This window comes from Mustela nigripes, chromosome 9 (genome assembly GCF_022355385.1).
Source record: "Mustela nigripes isolate SB6536 chromosome 9, MUSNIG.SB6536, whole genome shotgun sequence".
Lineage (NCBI taxonomy): Eukaryota > Metazoa > Chordata > Mammalia > Carnivora > Mustelidae > Mustela > Mustela nigripes.
Window position 1 is genome coordinate 4465756 of NC_081565.1, and position 13366 is coordinate 4479121.

A 13366-nucleotide genomic window follows, 5' to 3' on the forward strand; every position below is an offset into this window, starting at 1 on the left:
CTTTTGGTGATCTTTTCCCTCATTGGGAGGTGAGCTCCTGTTTCTCCAGGGCCCAGAGGGCGCCTGGCGTATAGCTGAAGCTCACTGGTGTTTGTTGAATGAGTGGTTAAAGGCACATGTTGGGTGTGGGCTCAGCTGCTTACTGGAGAGGGGTGTGCTTCTGGAAGAGCTCAGAAAGCCTGGCCAGGGCTGACTGTCCTGTGCCCACCCAGCTCAGGGTAGAGGCTGGAGAGAGTCAGCTGCTTAGTCAGGGGGTGACTCTGTCTCTGGAAGTCAGGAGCTGTTGAGGGCCGGAGGGAGGGCCGGGAGCCTTTTCGGGGTGAGGGCCTTGCCTCTTCTGCCACTGTCGTGGTCCAAGCAAAGCAGAGTCTGTGGGAGCCCGGTGTAGTTGCCCATCGAGGGTCTGTTGCTTAGCTGGAGAGGAAGGAGGTGAGGGACCATGCCGGCAAGCAGGAGTGGGTTTGGGTGTGGAATTGAGTCCTTGGCCCAAGTGAAAGCCCCAGAGTGGGGAATGTCAGAGGTGGGAAAGGTCATTTGGGGGCCAGACTCCACAAGGCCTCGAATGCCAGTCCACGCACTTGAGAATTCTGGGACGCATCAAAAGTTTCAGAAGTGTTCTCCATACGTAGTTAGACTTTTCCCAAGTATTCCGTTTATCATGAAATAAGTGGCAGAGAGGAAAATTACTATTGTTGACTTAAAAAAATAGTTTGTCTCAATTCCCAGCAGAATTATAGAATTAGGGGTGTGGGCTTTTTGCCTTTCATGTCCTGTGGGCTAGATTTTATCCCCGGCCCAGTCCTGACTTTGAAGAACAACAAAAGAACAGCTTCTTGAGAAGGCCGGGTGCTGGTTGAGCAGTCAGGGGTCTGCGTGATGGCCCTTCTTGTGGTTACCCAGCGGGCCCCGCTGAGCTCCTCAGAACCCACGCGGCTGTCTCATGAGGATGCCTTGGAACCAGAGGTTCTGACCCCTTGTATTTTGCAGGTTAGGTTAGCCCTGAAGAAAGGTGGAGCAGCCGACTTGACAGTTCGTTTCTGTGGAATGTCTCTGCCAGGCCTGCTGGGGCAGAAACCAAGCAGCCTTGTTTGGGATACAGTATCAGTATTCAGTGAGGGTTGATACTTTGTCGTTGTTGGCACACCGCTGCCAGAAATAAGACCGTGGCTCGATGTGGAAAAGCACCAGACTGGGAGAGTGATTTGGTTCTTTGCCCGTCTTTGGAAACCTTGGGGAAGTGTCTCCCTGTGTGGATCTCAGTTTCCTCATTTTGGAATATGAGGGTTGGACTGACTTTGTGCTTCTTAACCTTCGGAAGTCTTTTTGTTTTTGAGAGACAGAACAAGAGCACGATGAGGGTTGGGGCGGGAGGAAGAAAGATCCAAGTGGACTCCCTGCTGAGCATCACGACCTGAGCCCAAACCAAGAGTCTCACGCTTAACTGACTCTACCACCCAGACGCCCCTTAACCTTTGGGACTCGTTGAGGCTTTGATGAAATCTGTGGACTGAACACTCATGGTTTTGATGAAATCTGTGGACTGAACCAAACTGAACACTCATGGTTTTGCCAACACTTTAGGAACACCCTGAAGCTCATGAGATGACCTATAAGACCCTGCCCCAGCTGACCCCCACTTCTACCTCCCCACATTGGTCTACTTCCATGTACAGTAGGGCCTTTGCAGATGCCGCTGTACCCAGAACACTCTTCACGCCTTTGCTTGGGCATGTCCTGCTGATCCTCTGAGTCTCACCCTTCCCTGACCTCCCAGATTAGATTGGGTTACCCGGCTAGACGTGTGTCCCTTACCCTGAACTTCTCAGCCCTGATCACAGTGGTAACTAAGTGGGCCCTAGCATGTATATCTGGCTCTCCCTAAGTTTGGTGTTGGTAATTACTGGATGAATCCCCGAGGTCTCTCTGGCCGTGACATTCTGTGACTGATCTGTGACTATGTGAGTGTGTCAGAAGAAAATACCAATCTGTGCTTCCCATGACACACGGCACAAGATGTGCCTGTGCCGTGGATGGTTTCCTCTGGGGCTGGGTGGGGAAGGCACTTCAAAGCGGAGCCGAGAGGGCTCAGAAGCCTGGCTCCCAGACTTTGTGCCTTACTGCTCTGGTGGGCCTGACCTTAGGCTGGTCATTCCCCTTTGTTTATGTCCTAGACTGAGCTGGAACTCCCACTTGGAACCTTCCCACAGTGCTCGGCGCTTCCGCATATTGTTGTATTTTTCTCCAGAGAGGAAGTGACCAACACAGACTTTCCTCCTCACAGACAAAGTCCATGCACAAAGCCTTGCATCAGCTGGTGGGCACCTGCCTCTGCCTCCTTGCCGCTTGGGGGAGGTGACTGTGCACAGTACAGCCGTACCTTGCTTTTCCCATGATTTCCCTCAAGAAGTGATCAGTGCCCTGCGGACTCTCCGACTTGGGTCCCTTCTGAACCAGTATGTCGTGTTCGGAGGGGAGTCTCATTCAGAACTTTGGTTGTCACAGTATTACCTCCCTGGTTTAGGCCACTTTCTGCAGTCGAAATGTGATTCTGCTGGTACAGATGTTGTAAATGAAACTTTATTTGCCCTAAAGGAATGAGTTGTTTGCTAGAATATTGCAGCAGATCTTACCCTGATAAGGGAAAAAAAAAATCCCTTGTGAGGGTGAGTAGTTTTTCTTCAACATATCTAGGGCTGGATGTTTACAGATAATAAAATAATAAAACCAGCAAGAGTAACTATTCTTTAAGAATGTCTGCTGTGTGCCGGGCACTTCTTCAATACCCTGTTTAACCTTTAACCTGCCCTCTGAAGCCGGCAGCGTAATTGTACACGTTACATAAGTGAATAAAATGAAGTCCAGAGAGGTTAAGTTCTTGTCCCAAAGTTGCCCAGCTGGGAAGTGCCTGCCGAGATTCAGATCAGGCCAGCTTCCCTCAGGGCCAGCACCTTTCCCCTGCTCTCCCACCTTCTCCTGTCACGAGGAAATGGGTGGTGGCTTTCCCAGCCAGGGATGAACGTGGAGCTAGAGCCAGCTGTCTCACCGGCTCGGTGGCCTTGATTCCCTCCCGCCCCATGGGTGGAATAGGGGAGGAGTCTGGGGGGCCTTGTCCTTCTGTGAGTGATCTGGGCTTGTGGTAGTGATACTTCCAAGGAGGAACTGGTAACATGTGGCCAAGTAGGGTCTGCAGCACCCTTGAAGCACTCGTGCGAGTCATGACGTGTCAAATTGGCTGTGCCGTGAGCATCCTACTTCGGGTGGCGTTTCATAGTCGATTCATGTCATCCGGTAGAGTCCCAGGTTGCCTCCCTAATATGTGGACTGGAGATGGTCCCCCACCATATTCCTAACTGTGCTTTCATGAGAAAGTGCAACTCAAATTAGAAACAGTTGATTGACCATTGAACCTTACAAATGACTAGAAATTTACTTGAGAGAACACCGTTGAGGTAAGGACCGTGATTTAGCTGCTTCTCAAGGAGTCATGGCCTCCCAAAATGATTCAAATGTAAACTTTCTGGAGGTAGGTAAAGATAAGTGAACTAGCCTGTTCTTAAGAACTCCTCACTAAATCTTGGGAAATGTTTCTCATGGCACACCCCGAACTGGTCCGTTTCTAGCTTTCAGCTCTCTGACCACCTGATTCCCCACTCCTCCCCCAAGGAAAGGCAGCACTGAAAGTGTTTGGAAATGCAGTTCATTCTTAGGCGGCCGCTGTGCGGATGAGTAACAGTGTCAGAGGAAGGCCGAGGAAGAGCTTCCTAATATAGACGGACGGACGGATGGACGGGGACGGAGACCCACCCGTAGGGCGATAACAAGCCTTTTCTTCTGGCTTCCTCTCGGGAGTGAAGGGAGTTTGGAAGGCAGGAGGCAAGGGCCTCTGTGAGCAGAATTCAGGTTTTTCTTGGAGGGGGTTTGCCAGGGCTTGCTGCTGCTTGCTGATTGGGATGTGGGAGAGAGGAAGCCCCTTCCAGCCGGTGCCTCAGTCCTTACTCTGTTCAGCGAAGACACCTAGGCTCAGAAGGGGCCTTTGAGCTCCTGACTTTAGAATGGGCAATGCTGCTGAGAAACAGAAGCCCCGGAAACGAAGCCGTCTGTGCCCCTGGAAGCAAGGTAAGCAGGCCCTGGGCTTCATCTCCAGAAAGAAGGGGGCAGCATTGGGATATTTTGGCTCAGAATCAAAGCTGGAACTGCTTGGGAAACACCTTTCATGCCAGAAAGCTCTGCAGGTCAGCATAGTTTAAAGAAAATGAACAGACAGCTCTCCCAAGGAATAAAATGATTCATACCTCAATGTGATAGCACAGCTTGGCTGAGAATGAAGTGTGGCTGGAGGCTTGTGTTCAGTGCAGCATGTATCTATTGGTTGAAAATTTTAAACTTTAAAAATATCCCAGGGGCTCCTGGGTGGCTCAGTGGGTTAAGCATCTGCCTTTGGCTCAGGTCATGGTCTCAGGGTCCTGGGATTGAGCCCTGTATCAGGCTCTCTGCTTAGCGGGGAGCCTCCTTCCCCGCCCCCCGCCTGCCTCTCTGCCTACTTGTGATCTCTCTCACTGTCAAATAAATAAATAAAATCTTTAAAAAAAAAAGAGAGAGAGAGAGAGGAAGAAAAATATTCCAAATAAAAATTTTGATATCCAGGAGTTTGAATTTTTTTTAACAGTTTGGTGAGAGGATGTTATTAATAGCTTTTAAATATATAGTGTCTTTCTTCCAAAGAATTCAGAGTCTTTTCTGTAAGAAGTCTCATGGTTACCCATCCTGGATGCCCCTGCTGCTGGCCAGCCTCCACCGACACCCGCTCTGTGTCTCAAGAGGGCTGTTAGTGTCAGTTCTGGGGAGGAGGACGCCAGTGGGACCCTGGGCACTGCCACGGTGCCCTTGAAACTGGGGGCCCATCTAACCGTGTCCCAGGGCAGTTTTGTCTTCCCACGCACCTGGCTGCCTTTTTCATGGTCATTAACCCCTCAGACCAGCTGTTGGCCTTGCAGACTTCAGGTCTTGGCTCTTTTACCTCCCGTTGCCACATTTAAAAGTAGAGCTGGCTCTCGACTGGCAGCCAGACAGTTTGATTGCAACTGTATATATGAGTGTGTGTTTACGTGGAAAATACAACCTGGAAGAGAACATAAGGAAATGTTAACTGTCGTTGTCTTTGGCGGTCCAGTTACGGGTAATTTATTTTTCTTTTTGAAAGGGAAAAGTAGGTAGGCTGCTAATTCCATGCCAGGTTCCTGTGCCTGTGACTTTCCATCATTCGTTCTATGTGTCCCGTGTTACTGTGAAACCGGCACTCCCTAGCAGTCTTTGATTGGGTCCTGGTTTGGACGAAACAGTGATAAAGACATTTGGGGACCGTTTAGGAAATTTGATGTGAACTGGGTAGTAGGTGATAATCTGGGGACTGTTGCTAATTTTATTATGTGCGATAATGGTGATGAGTCATGCAGAAGAATGTCCTTCTTTGGATAGTCATGCTGAAGTGTCTAGGGGTGAAGGGTTATACTGTCTGTAATTTTACTCCAAAATGGTTCAGGTGAATGAGTGCATACCTACACACAGAGAAGCAAAATAGGATAAGTTTAATAAGTAATAGATATATGAGGTTTGTTATACTTTCTTCAATGTATTTTTACTAAAGGGGGAACCATTAGAAAAAATGGTTGCTGGCTGCATCATTCTACCATCTCCTTCAGAAGAATGGATCTTAGTAGACATGGTTATTTACGGAGGTGGGTCAGGATCCAGCACTCTAATTCAGTGCCACATGGCTGGTATCTCTTGCCACCAATAAGCAAATCGTCGTAAAAATCTGGCAACTCAGAAGCACCACTTACTATAACAGGCATTTAATGTATTTATTTTCAGGTAGTCTCTGGTTTTCCTTAGAAAAATGTATAAGAGTTAAAACTTCTTGAAATTTCCATTGGAAGCAGCCGAGTTTACAAACAAAACTAGAGCCGGGGTCTGTGTTTTATTTTGCAGTTTGTGCATGTATGTTCACTAGTTCCAGCGAGAGGAGCTGTGGGAGCATGGTGAGTGGTGGTAGCCGGCCCTGCAGCAGGGTCCGCAGTGAGTTGGGGTAAAAGAAGGAGCAGCTCCCTGCCCTGATTTCTATGTCCACATGGATCCCTTTGACCAGGAGTGCGTCTTGGCCGGTGTCGTGTCAGGGTTGGTTGGTTGGTTTGTGCAGGGTTAGACCCGGGGACAGTTTGTCTCCCTGATCCAGGGTCCCGTGGAGCCCTGCCGGGGACCCACAGTCGCAAGGCTGTGAGGCAGTCCTCCGTATTATCTGTTTGTCTCTGTCTTTAAGGGTTGTTGATGTTTTGGAAATAGGATTTTAGAGTGGTATTTAGGAATCAGATTTAGTGCATCCCAGACTCCACAGTGACCTGATCTGTGCACACGCCAGCATGACTGAAATCTCAGTGTGTGACTGATGACTCCAGGCTCCAGGGCAGAACAACATGGTGTCAGTGGCTGCTTTGGGGGCAAGTGAACGGGAAACATATCTTTGCGTTTGATGCAAAGAGCTTAGGCCGCCCCTGACTTCTCTCTCCAGTCTGTTGCCCTGTAGTGGCAGGGGCTTCTGAGAATATAGACTTTAATCAGAGCCAGATATTTGTAATGAGGAAGGTCAAGCCCAGAATACATTCCGAAAGCAAGAAATCGTTATTTCCCCTTTAGGTCATTTACATTTCTGTTTCTAGGTTGTGTGCTTGGGAAGTTGAAAAATTTAAGTGACAGAATACTAGTTCGAGAAACATAAATCTTACCACCTCTGCTAGCTGTCTCCCTCAAGAGCATTTTATACCTGGTAGAGAAATGTCTCTGTAATGACTTTATTAATTTTATGTTTTTAAAGATTTTATTTATTTATTTGACAGAGTGACAAAGAGAGAGTGAACACAAGCAGGGGGCGGGACAGAGGGAGAAGCAGGCTTCCTGCTGAGCAGGGATCCTGAAGTGGGGCTCGGCTCCACGGGATCTTGACCTGAGCTGAAGGCAGATGCTTAACATCTGAGCCACCCAGGCGCCCCTGTAATGACTTTAAACAGTGTGCAGTGTAGTGTGCTCCCTTTGAGGGGACTGGCATTGTGCTCTCTCTTACTCTTACTTTTCTCATTGTTCTTGGAACCCAGAACATAAGGAGAAAACAGTGCTGCTCTTTTTGGTTTTACAATACCAGGTGCTTGCAGTGGTTGATAAAGGTGTGAGTCATCTGTAATACCATAGGGCGCTCTAGCAGGCCCCCATACCAAAAAAAAAAAAAAAAGAAGAAGAAGAAGAAAGAAAAGGATGGAAGGTAGTCGAAGGCAGGGGCTTCCAGCGTGATCCTGGAACTTCCAGCCAGAGTTCTGCCCCACGCTTGCTGTCCAACCTTGAACATTTTGGATTTTGTAATCCCATTCCCAAACTGTGCCCACCTCCCACGGCTTCTCCAAATGACTGTGTTTTTCTGTGATTTTCTTATAGCCCTCACCACAGGCATTTTTTGTTGATCTGTTTATATGCTTATAGTTCTGTCTTTCACCCCAGCACAGGGCCTGTTGCTTGTTACCTGGGGCCTTCTGTGAGTGCGCTCGGTGACAGAACTCTGTGCTCCCAGGCTGGCTGTGCTACCACGGGTATAAATGAGGTACGAACGGCAGAGCCTGGTTCTGGTGCATCTCAGGTGCTCACTAAATGCTAGCTACCAACGCTGGCTGGTGTGTGGTGGTTACGTGGACCTGGGAATGTCCTTTCTTCATCCTTCTCTGCTCCAGGGGGAGACATTGGTGTTGAAAATAGGTACATCTTCCTCTGTTCCGCAGCAGTTCTGAATTTACAAAGAGTAAATCTATTGATGATTATTCACGTTTGAAAGATTCACATTTGAAAGGAAAAGATTGCTTCACAAAAGCACTTAAATCATAGCGAACATTTAGATGCTGATTCATTGGCCCAGACACCTGGTGAAACCTTCCATTTAGAGCGAACTTGAACTCTGAAGACACCTACAATCCTGTCCCCTCAGAGCTCCTTCGTTTGTTCTTTTAGAGAATTCATTTGAAGGGTTGCTTACAATGGCTATTTTGGCTCTTGGGAGTATAACACAGGCAGAAGTTTCCTGGGGAATTAAAAATTGCAGGAGTAATTGCAAATCGAATTATCTCCTCCAGAAATCCCAGCAGCTTGGGGCCACAGCAGCCTGGTAAATGGAGATGTTGATGATTTCCATGTTTGTACACAGTTGGGCTTGAGCGCATGAAATTAACACCCTCCTGGAAGAGCTGATGGGGGCTGCCTGGGGAGAAGGAGATTGGCTCGCTGGGGTGGGGAGGGGAGGAGGGAGTCTGGGGTTCACATGAATTCCTCCCATTCCCTGGTCCCCCTCTGCTGAAGGGGCAAAGACAGCGTTGTTTGGATTCCAGTCGGTGGTGGTGTTGAGACTTGCCACTGCAGAGTCAGGTGGTGAACAAGCACCCAGGGCTGCCGTATGCCTGTGTGCCAGGCAGTTAACACTGATGTCTTTTCTGGCCAAAGCTCAACCTGGCCCACCTCCCACCATCCATTTTCTGGTCTTTATTCCATGGCTTTGGGGCTCCAGGGGTGTCTGGTGTCAGCCTCTCAGCTAGTACACCAGAAAGCACAAGGGCTGGGTGCTGCCCTCGGGCCACCCAGCTCAGTGCCTTTAGCTGAGCCAGGTGAGCCACGTGACTGCTGCTGTTTCCAAACCGGTCTCCTGGTCTCTGTGGGAGATTAATAAGAACTGCTTTGAAGGGCTGTTGAGAGAATTAGATGAGATAATACAGCCTTTAGCGGACAGCAAGCACTTAATGAATGATAGTAATTCTTGTTATTATACATCCACGAATGTGGATCATGGGCCGGGCTCTGTTCCAGCCCCAACTCGCCATGTGAGTTTGCCTGATTCTGCCTGTTTCTGTCTCTCAGTGTAAGAGACCACATGTAGCTGATAGCAGAGGTGCTCGTGAGGTCTGTGAGTCAGTGACCATCTGCACTGGCCAGTGCTGTTCCTGCTGCAGCCACTCTGAGGGTTCAGCGTCTGGAGAAGGCATCAGTCATGCTGAGCACCCGGGACATGGGGGGATTTTTATGGCGTTGAAGTTCTTTGAAAATGATTATTGCAGGGCCCACCATCATTGAATTGTTCCTACTTTAACAAGGGTATTGAACTAATCAGGACCGTCCATTTTCCTGTTCTGCGTATTGTAGTATTGCCATCGTGATTAGGAGCCCGGATGCTGGGGTTGAATCTTTGCTCCTCCACTTGCTGGTTGGCTGATCTTGGGTGGGTGAGTTCGTTAACTTCCAGGCCTCAGTTTTCTTGTAAGTACCGGTAAAGTGCTTAAGACAGCTCCTGGCACATAGTAAGTGTCCCTTAAGTATTTATGACTGGTGTTATTTTTAGGTTACATACAGAAGAATCCCATTTCCTTTTAATTGAAAAGATGGTACTTTATTAAAGATTCGGGAAAATGGACAGACGCAAAGAAGAAAATGCACGTTGAGTGTCTAAATCTAAAGGGCCCAAAACGTAGTGAGGAAGTCGAGTTCGCCGCTACTGTTGATCTTCTCCAGGGCTGCACATGGTGCGCGTCTTTCAGAGTTGGGATCATGTGCAAGTTGTTTTTTTAATTTCATGCTTCTGTGTGGTCTTCATAGCTACTGTGATGACTGTAACATTTCCATTATGTCAATATTCCATAACTTATTAAACCATTCACCTGCCACTGACTATTGAAATTATTTCCCCTTTTCACTATTATTATAGGTGAGGCAACGATAAGTAGCTTCATTCATATATTTTGTGATTACATTGCATGACTTCCTTAGGAAAGACCCTAGTGTAACATTCCTAAGCCAGGAAGGTAGGAATAGCTTTAAGTCCCTAAGGGACGTATCTGTATTTTCATGAGTGATCAGGTTATCTGTTAGCCACAAGCACATCAGCATTGAATATTATCATTTTAAAATTGTTAATCTTGTAAAACTTACATTTACTAATGTCGTTTTGATGAGTTATCTAATGGCACGAGACTCAGAGATGGGCATGGGCAGTTCAAAACTCAGTATCAGTGTTAAGAATCTGGTTTTGATTTAAGATTCTGTTTTTCTCATAGTTCTTTGCATGGGATTTGGCTCAACCTCATTCAGGTGCTGAGTTTCACAGAAGAGAAGCATGAGATTTTATTTAAGAATAGGCATTTACCATCACAACTTTTTTTCTTCTGCCTCCCAGGGAGCAGTGAGTATTAAATAATACCCATATGAAAGGTACAGAGTGAGGCCCCAAGAGTTGTTCACATTGTTGCTGTGATGACCGCCCTTAGTGTGACTAATGAGCAGTTCTTCCTCTCAGCTCCTGTAGGGCTCTCTCCCCTGCTGTCCTCCCCAGCTGCTTGCGTGTGACAGGCTGCCAGCTCAGGCGGTGTTCAATTTTTTTTTTTTTTTAAGATTTTTTATTTTTTATTTGAGGGGGATCACAAGTAGGCAGAGAGGCAGGCGGGGGGGGGGGGGGGCGGGCCCCCTGCCGAGCAGAGAGGCCAGTGCAGGGGCCCAATCCCAGGACTCTGCGATTATGACCTGAGCTGAAGGCAGCAGCTTAACCCACTGAGCCACCCAGGCACCCCTCAGGTGTTGTTAAAATCGGCACATTGCTATTAAACAGCGTGCTGCCGACATGGTTTGGATCAACGGATGCAGCATCAGGGCTAGGGTAAATAATCATGGATGAAGGCGATGTCTAAGCCTGTCCCTCAGTGGGGCTTGGCCATGGTTGGATGGGATCTCCTTTAGGTGGGAGGAGGTGGTTCTGAAGCCGCATCTGTTTACCACGCTAATGGAATCACAGATGCCTCGAGCTAGAAGAGAATGATAAAACAATTTCTAAAATGATTCCTTGGTTTAACCAATGAGGAAATTGAGGCTTAGAGAAATGAGGTAACTTGTGTGAAGTCGATGTGGAGTTTGTGGCTAGTGCCCCCTGTGTCGGGATAGTCACAGACTGTGGTATAATATGGATGTGCCAAGGGTACAGAGCGGCGCCATGCATTGTGTGTCTCATGATTGCATATCTTAGGCCTGTGTTCCATATTTCCATGCTGTAAAATATCATAACGTGTTCAATACGTTATGCATGTGATGCATTGCTGTGTCACATCTATGCACACGATATGCCACAGTAACATTTGTAATAATAACGCGGTGGTACTACGTTGGGATGTAATGTTGCAGTAACGCTGCCGGCTTCCTGTCTAAAAGATCTGTATACATAATGGACTTCCATAAATTGGATTTTGTTAAGCGAACGATCAGATGTAGGAAATGGAGACATAAGTGTGAGGAATTTTTCTCATGAGAAGTGTGGGGTGGTGTTTTGGGTGGGGTAAGAAAAGGGAAGGAAACTTCGCTCTGTCATCAGATGTTTCCAAATTTAGAACAATATCTGTCCCTAGCCTTTGGCTTTTGTGTATGCTTCACCCTGGGAACACACGTACATTTCCGGGTTCAGCTCCTTTCCCAGCTGTGGGGAAGGTGTCACCATTACCCTGGGTCGAAGCAGCGGCCGGGGCCACGATATATCTAACTCCATTTCGGCAAGTGCTTCTAGGGCCCTTGATTTCAGAAGTCACTTCATACTGAAATTCCAGATGACTGTATCTGGAGGCTTTGTGGACCACAGCTGAAGGGCACCAAGGTCAGGGATGGGTCCGTTTTGCAAAAGGTCACATAGTGACTGTTGTGGACCTTGCAGGGTCAAGAGGCACAATCGGGCCGACTACGGAGGCACTTACATAACCAGCAGGAATGAAACCAGCTCCAAGTGTGGGGACTGGTGTGGGGACCGGTCTTCACCTCGCAGCTGGTAAACAAGCAGCCCGGAACAACCGCCAGGAGGCTGTGGGCTTCGGGCTGCAGGAGAAGTTTGCCAGCCCCTTCTCTGTGGGGTCCTTTTCTGTCTGCGGTCATTATTATGAGTCGAGCTCTGAAATAGGTCACTCATCAGTTAGGAAAAAAAAAAAATCTAAGTTTTCAGGCCAGAAGACGACTTAAGTATCATCTTCTGGCTGTCTCATTGTGATAATCGGGATTACTTAGCTGAGCCTTCTGGCTTCTAGTCTAACACAAACACATTCAGGTCTTTATTGATAAAAATAGTCGTCCGCATCACTACAGGCATGAGAAGATAGATGACAGGTTTGAAGAACCCGGCGCTATTGAATGTAGATGCCTTAAGTAGGCTTCCTTTACTGGAAAATGGGACACGTATTAAAAAAAACTCCGTTTTCTATAGTCATTCATTCCTTGATTGATGGATGTTTGCTCACTCAACTAGTACTTACGGAATAGGGCCTGCGTCAGGCATAGTTTTAGACACAGGAGAATGCCTGATGAGAAAATGAGAACTCGCTGCCCTCTGGATTTTATAGTATATACATAAACAAGTAAAACGCAGAGTCTCGTTGGATGACAGGCATTATATAGAGAAGGAGGGAAGTGGGTAGGAAGTCCCGGCCAGGGGAGTGGTCCTCCATTCAGGAGGCTGGAGCCAGGGAGGGGAAGCTGCTACTGGGGAGACGGGCAGCAGGTGCAGAGAGCCCGAGGGGAGCACAGGCCGCGCGGCTGGAGTGGAGTTGCCTCAGAGAGTGGGGAGAGCTGAGGTCAGGGAGTAGAAAATCATGTAGGGTGGGCCCTGCCGCAGGCCTGAGCATTCTGTCTGCTGTGAACACTAGGTCACCAGCAGAGCAGATGGGGCACGGGACCAGAGACCAGGAGCTGCGTGTGGAATCATTTGAGATAGTTCGAGCGGAGTTTGAGATGTCTTTAGAGAGCTGAAGGAGATGGCTGTTAGACAGTTGAGTGTAAGCCTCGAGAGGTCAGAAATGCCCAGGCTTGGAGTCTTTGACATAAAGATGTTGTTTAAAGCCGCTCGACTGGAAGAGATTACCAAGGAAGTAAGTGAGAGAGGAGGAGGGGCCGTGCGCTGGAGAGCCCCAAAGCGCTCCAGCATTAGGAGGGTGAGGAGAAAGACCCTCTGGGAAGGTGGGAGGAAATGCTGGAGGTTGTGGTGTCCCAGGAGCCAAGGACAGGAAGTGTGCTAGGACGGAACAAGGGGGACAGGTCCTGCTGATTGGAGTCCTGTCCCATGAGGACCGAGACTGGACCATGGTGGTCACTGGGAACCTGGACATGAGGACATGAGGACATTAGAAGAGAAGGGGCAGAGAGGAATTCGACACCGAGCACAGCCAGTTCTATACGGGGTTTTGCTGCAAGGGGGAGCCAGGGTGGTAGTTGCTGAACATAGTGGGGCCAAGGGAAAGCTTTTTTTTTTTTGGTAAGATTTTATTTATTT

General features: G+C 48.3%; 1 protein-coding gene across 7 annotated transcripts in view; it reads left to right on the forward strand.

Annotated features, from left to right (window-relative positions):
- The first annotated feature begins 3734 nt into the window (after positions 1 to 3734).
- The window catches only part of RAPGEF1 (Rap guanine nucleotide exchange factor 1), a 112836-nt gene continuing 103204 nt past the window's right edge, over positions 3735 to 13366 (forward strand). For 3 of the 7 annotated variants that reach the window (XM_059410489.1, XM_059410490.1, XM_059410491.1), the window contains exon 1: positions 3736 to 4116. In XM_059410489.1, coding sequence (XP_059266472.1) covers positions 4053 to 4116 — 64 coding nt within the window. In that variant the 5' untranslated portion in view covers positions 3736 to 4052. Of the gene's footprint in view, positions 4117 to 13366 lie in introns of all 7 variants that reach the window. The other 4 variants (XM_059410486.1, XM_059410487.1, XM_059410492.1 and 1 more) reach the window with 3 other exon arrangements.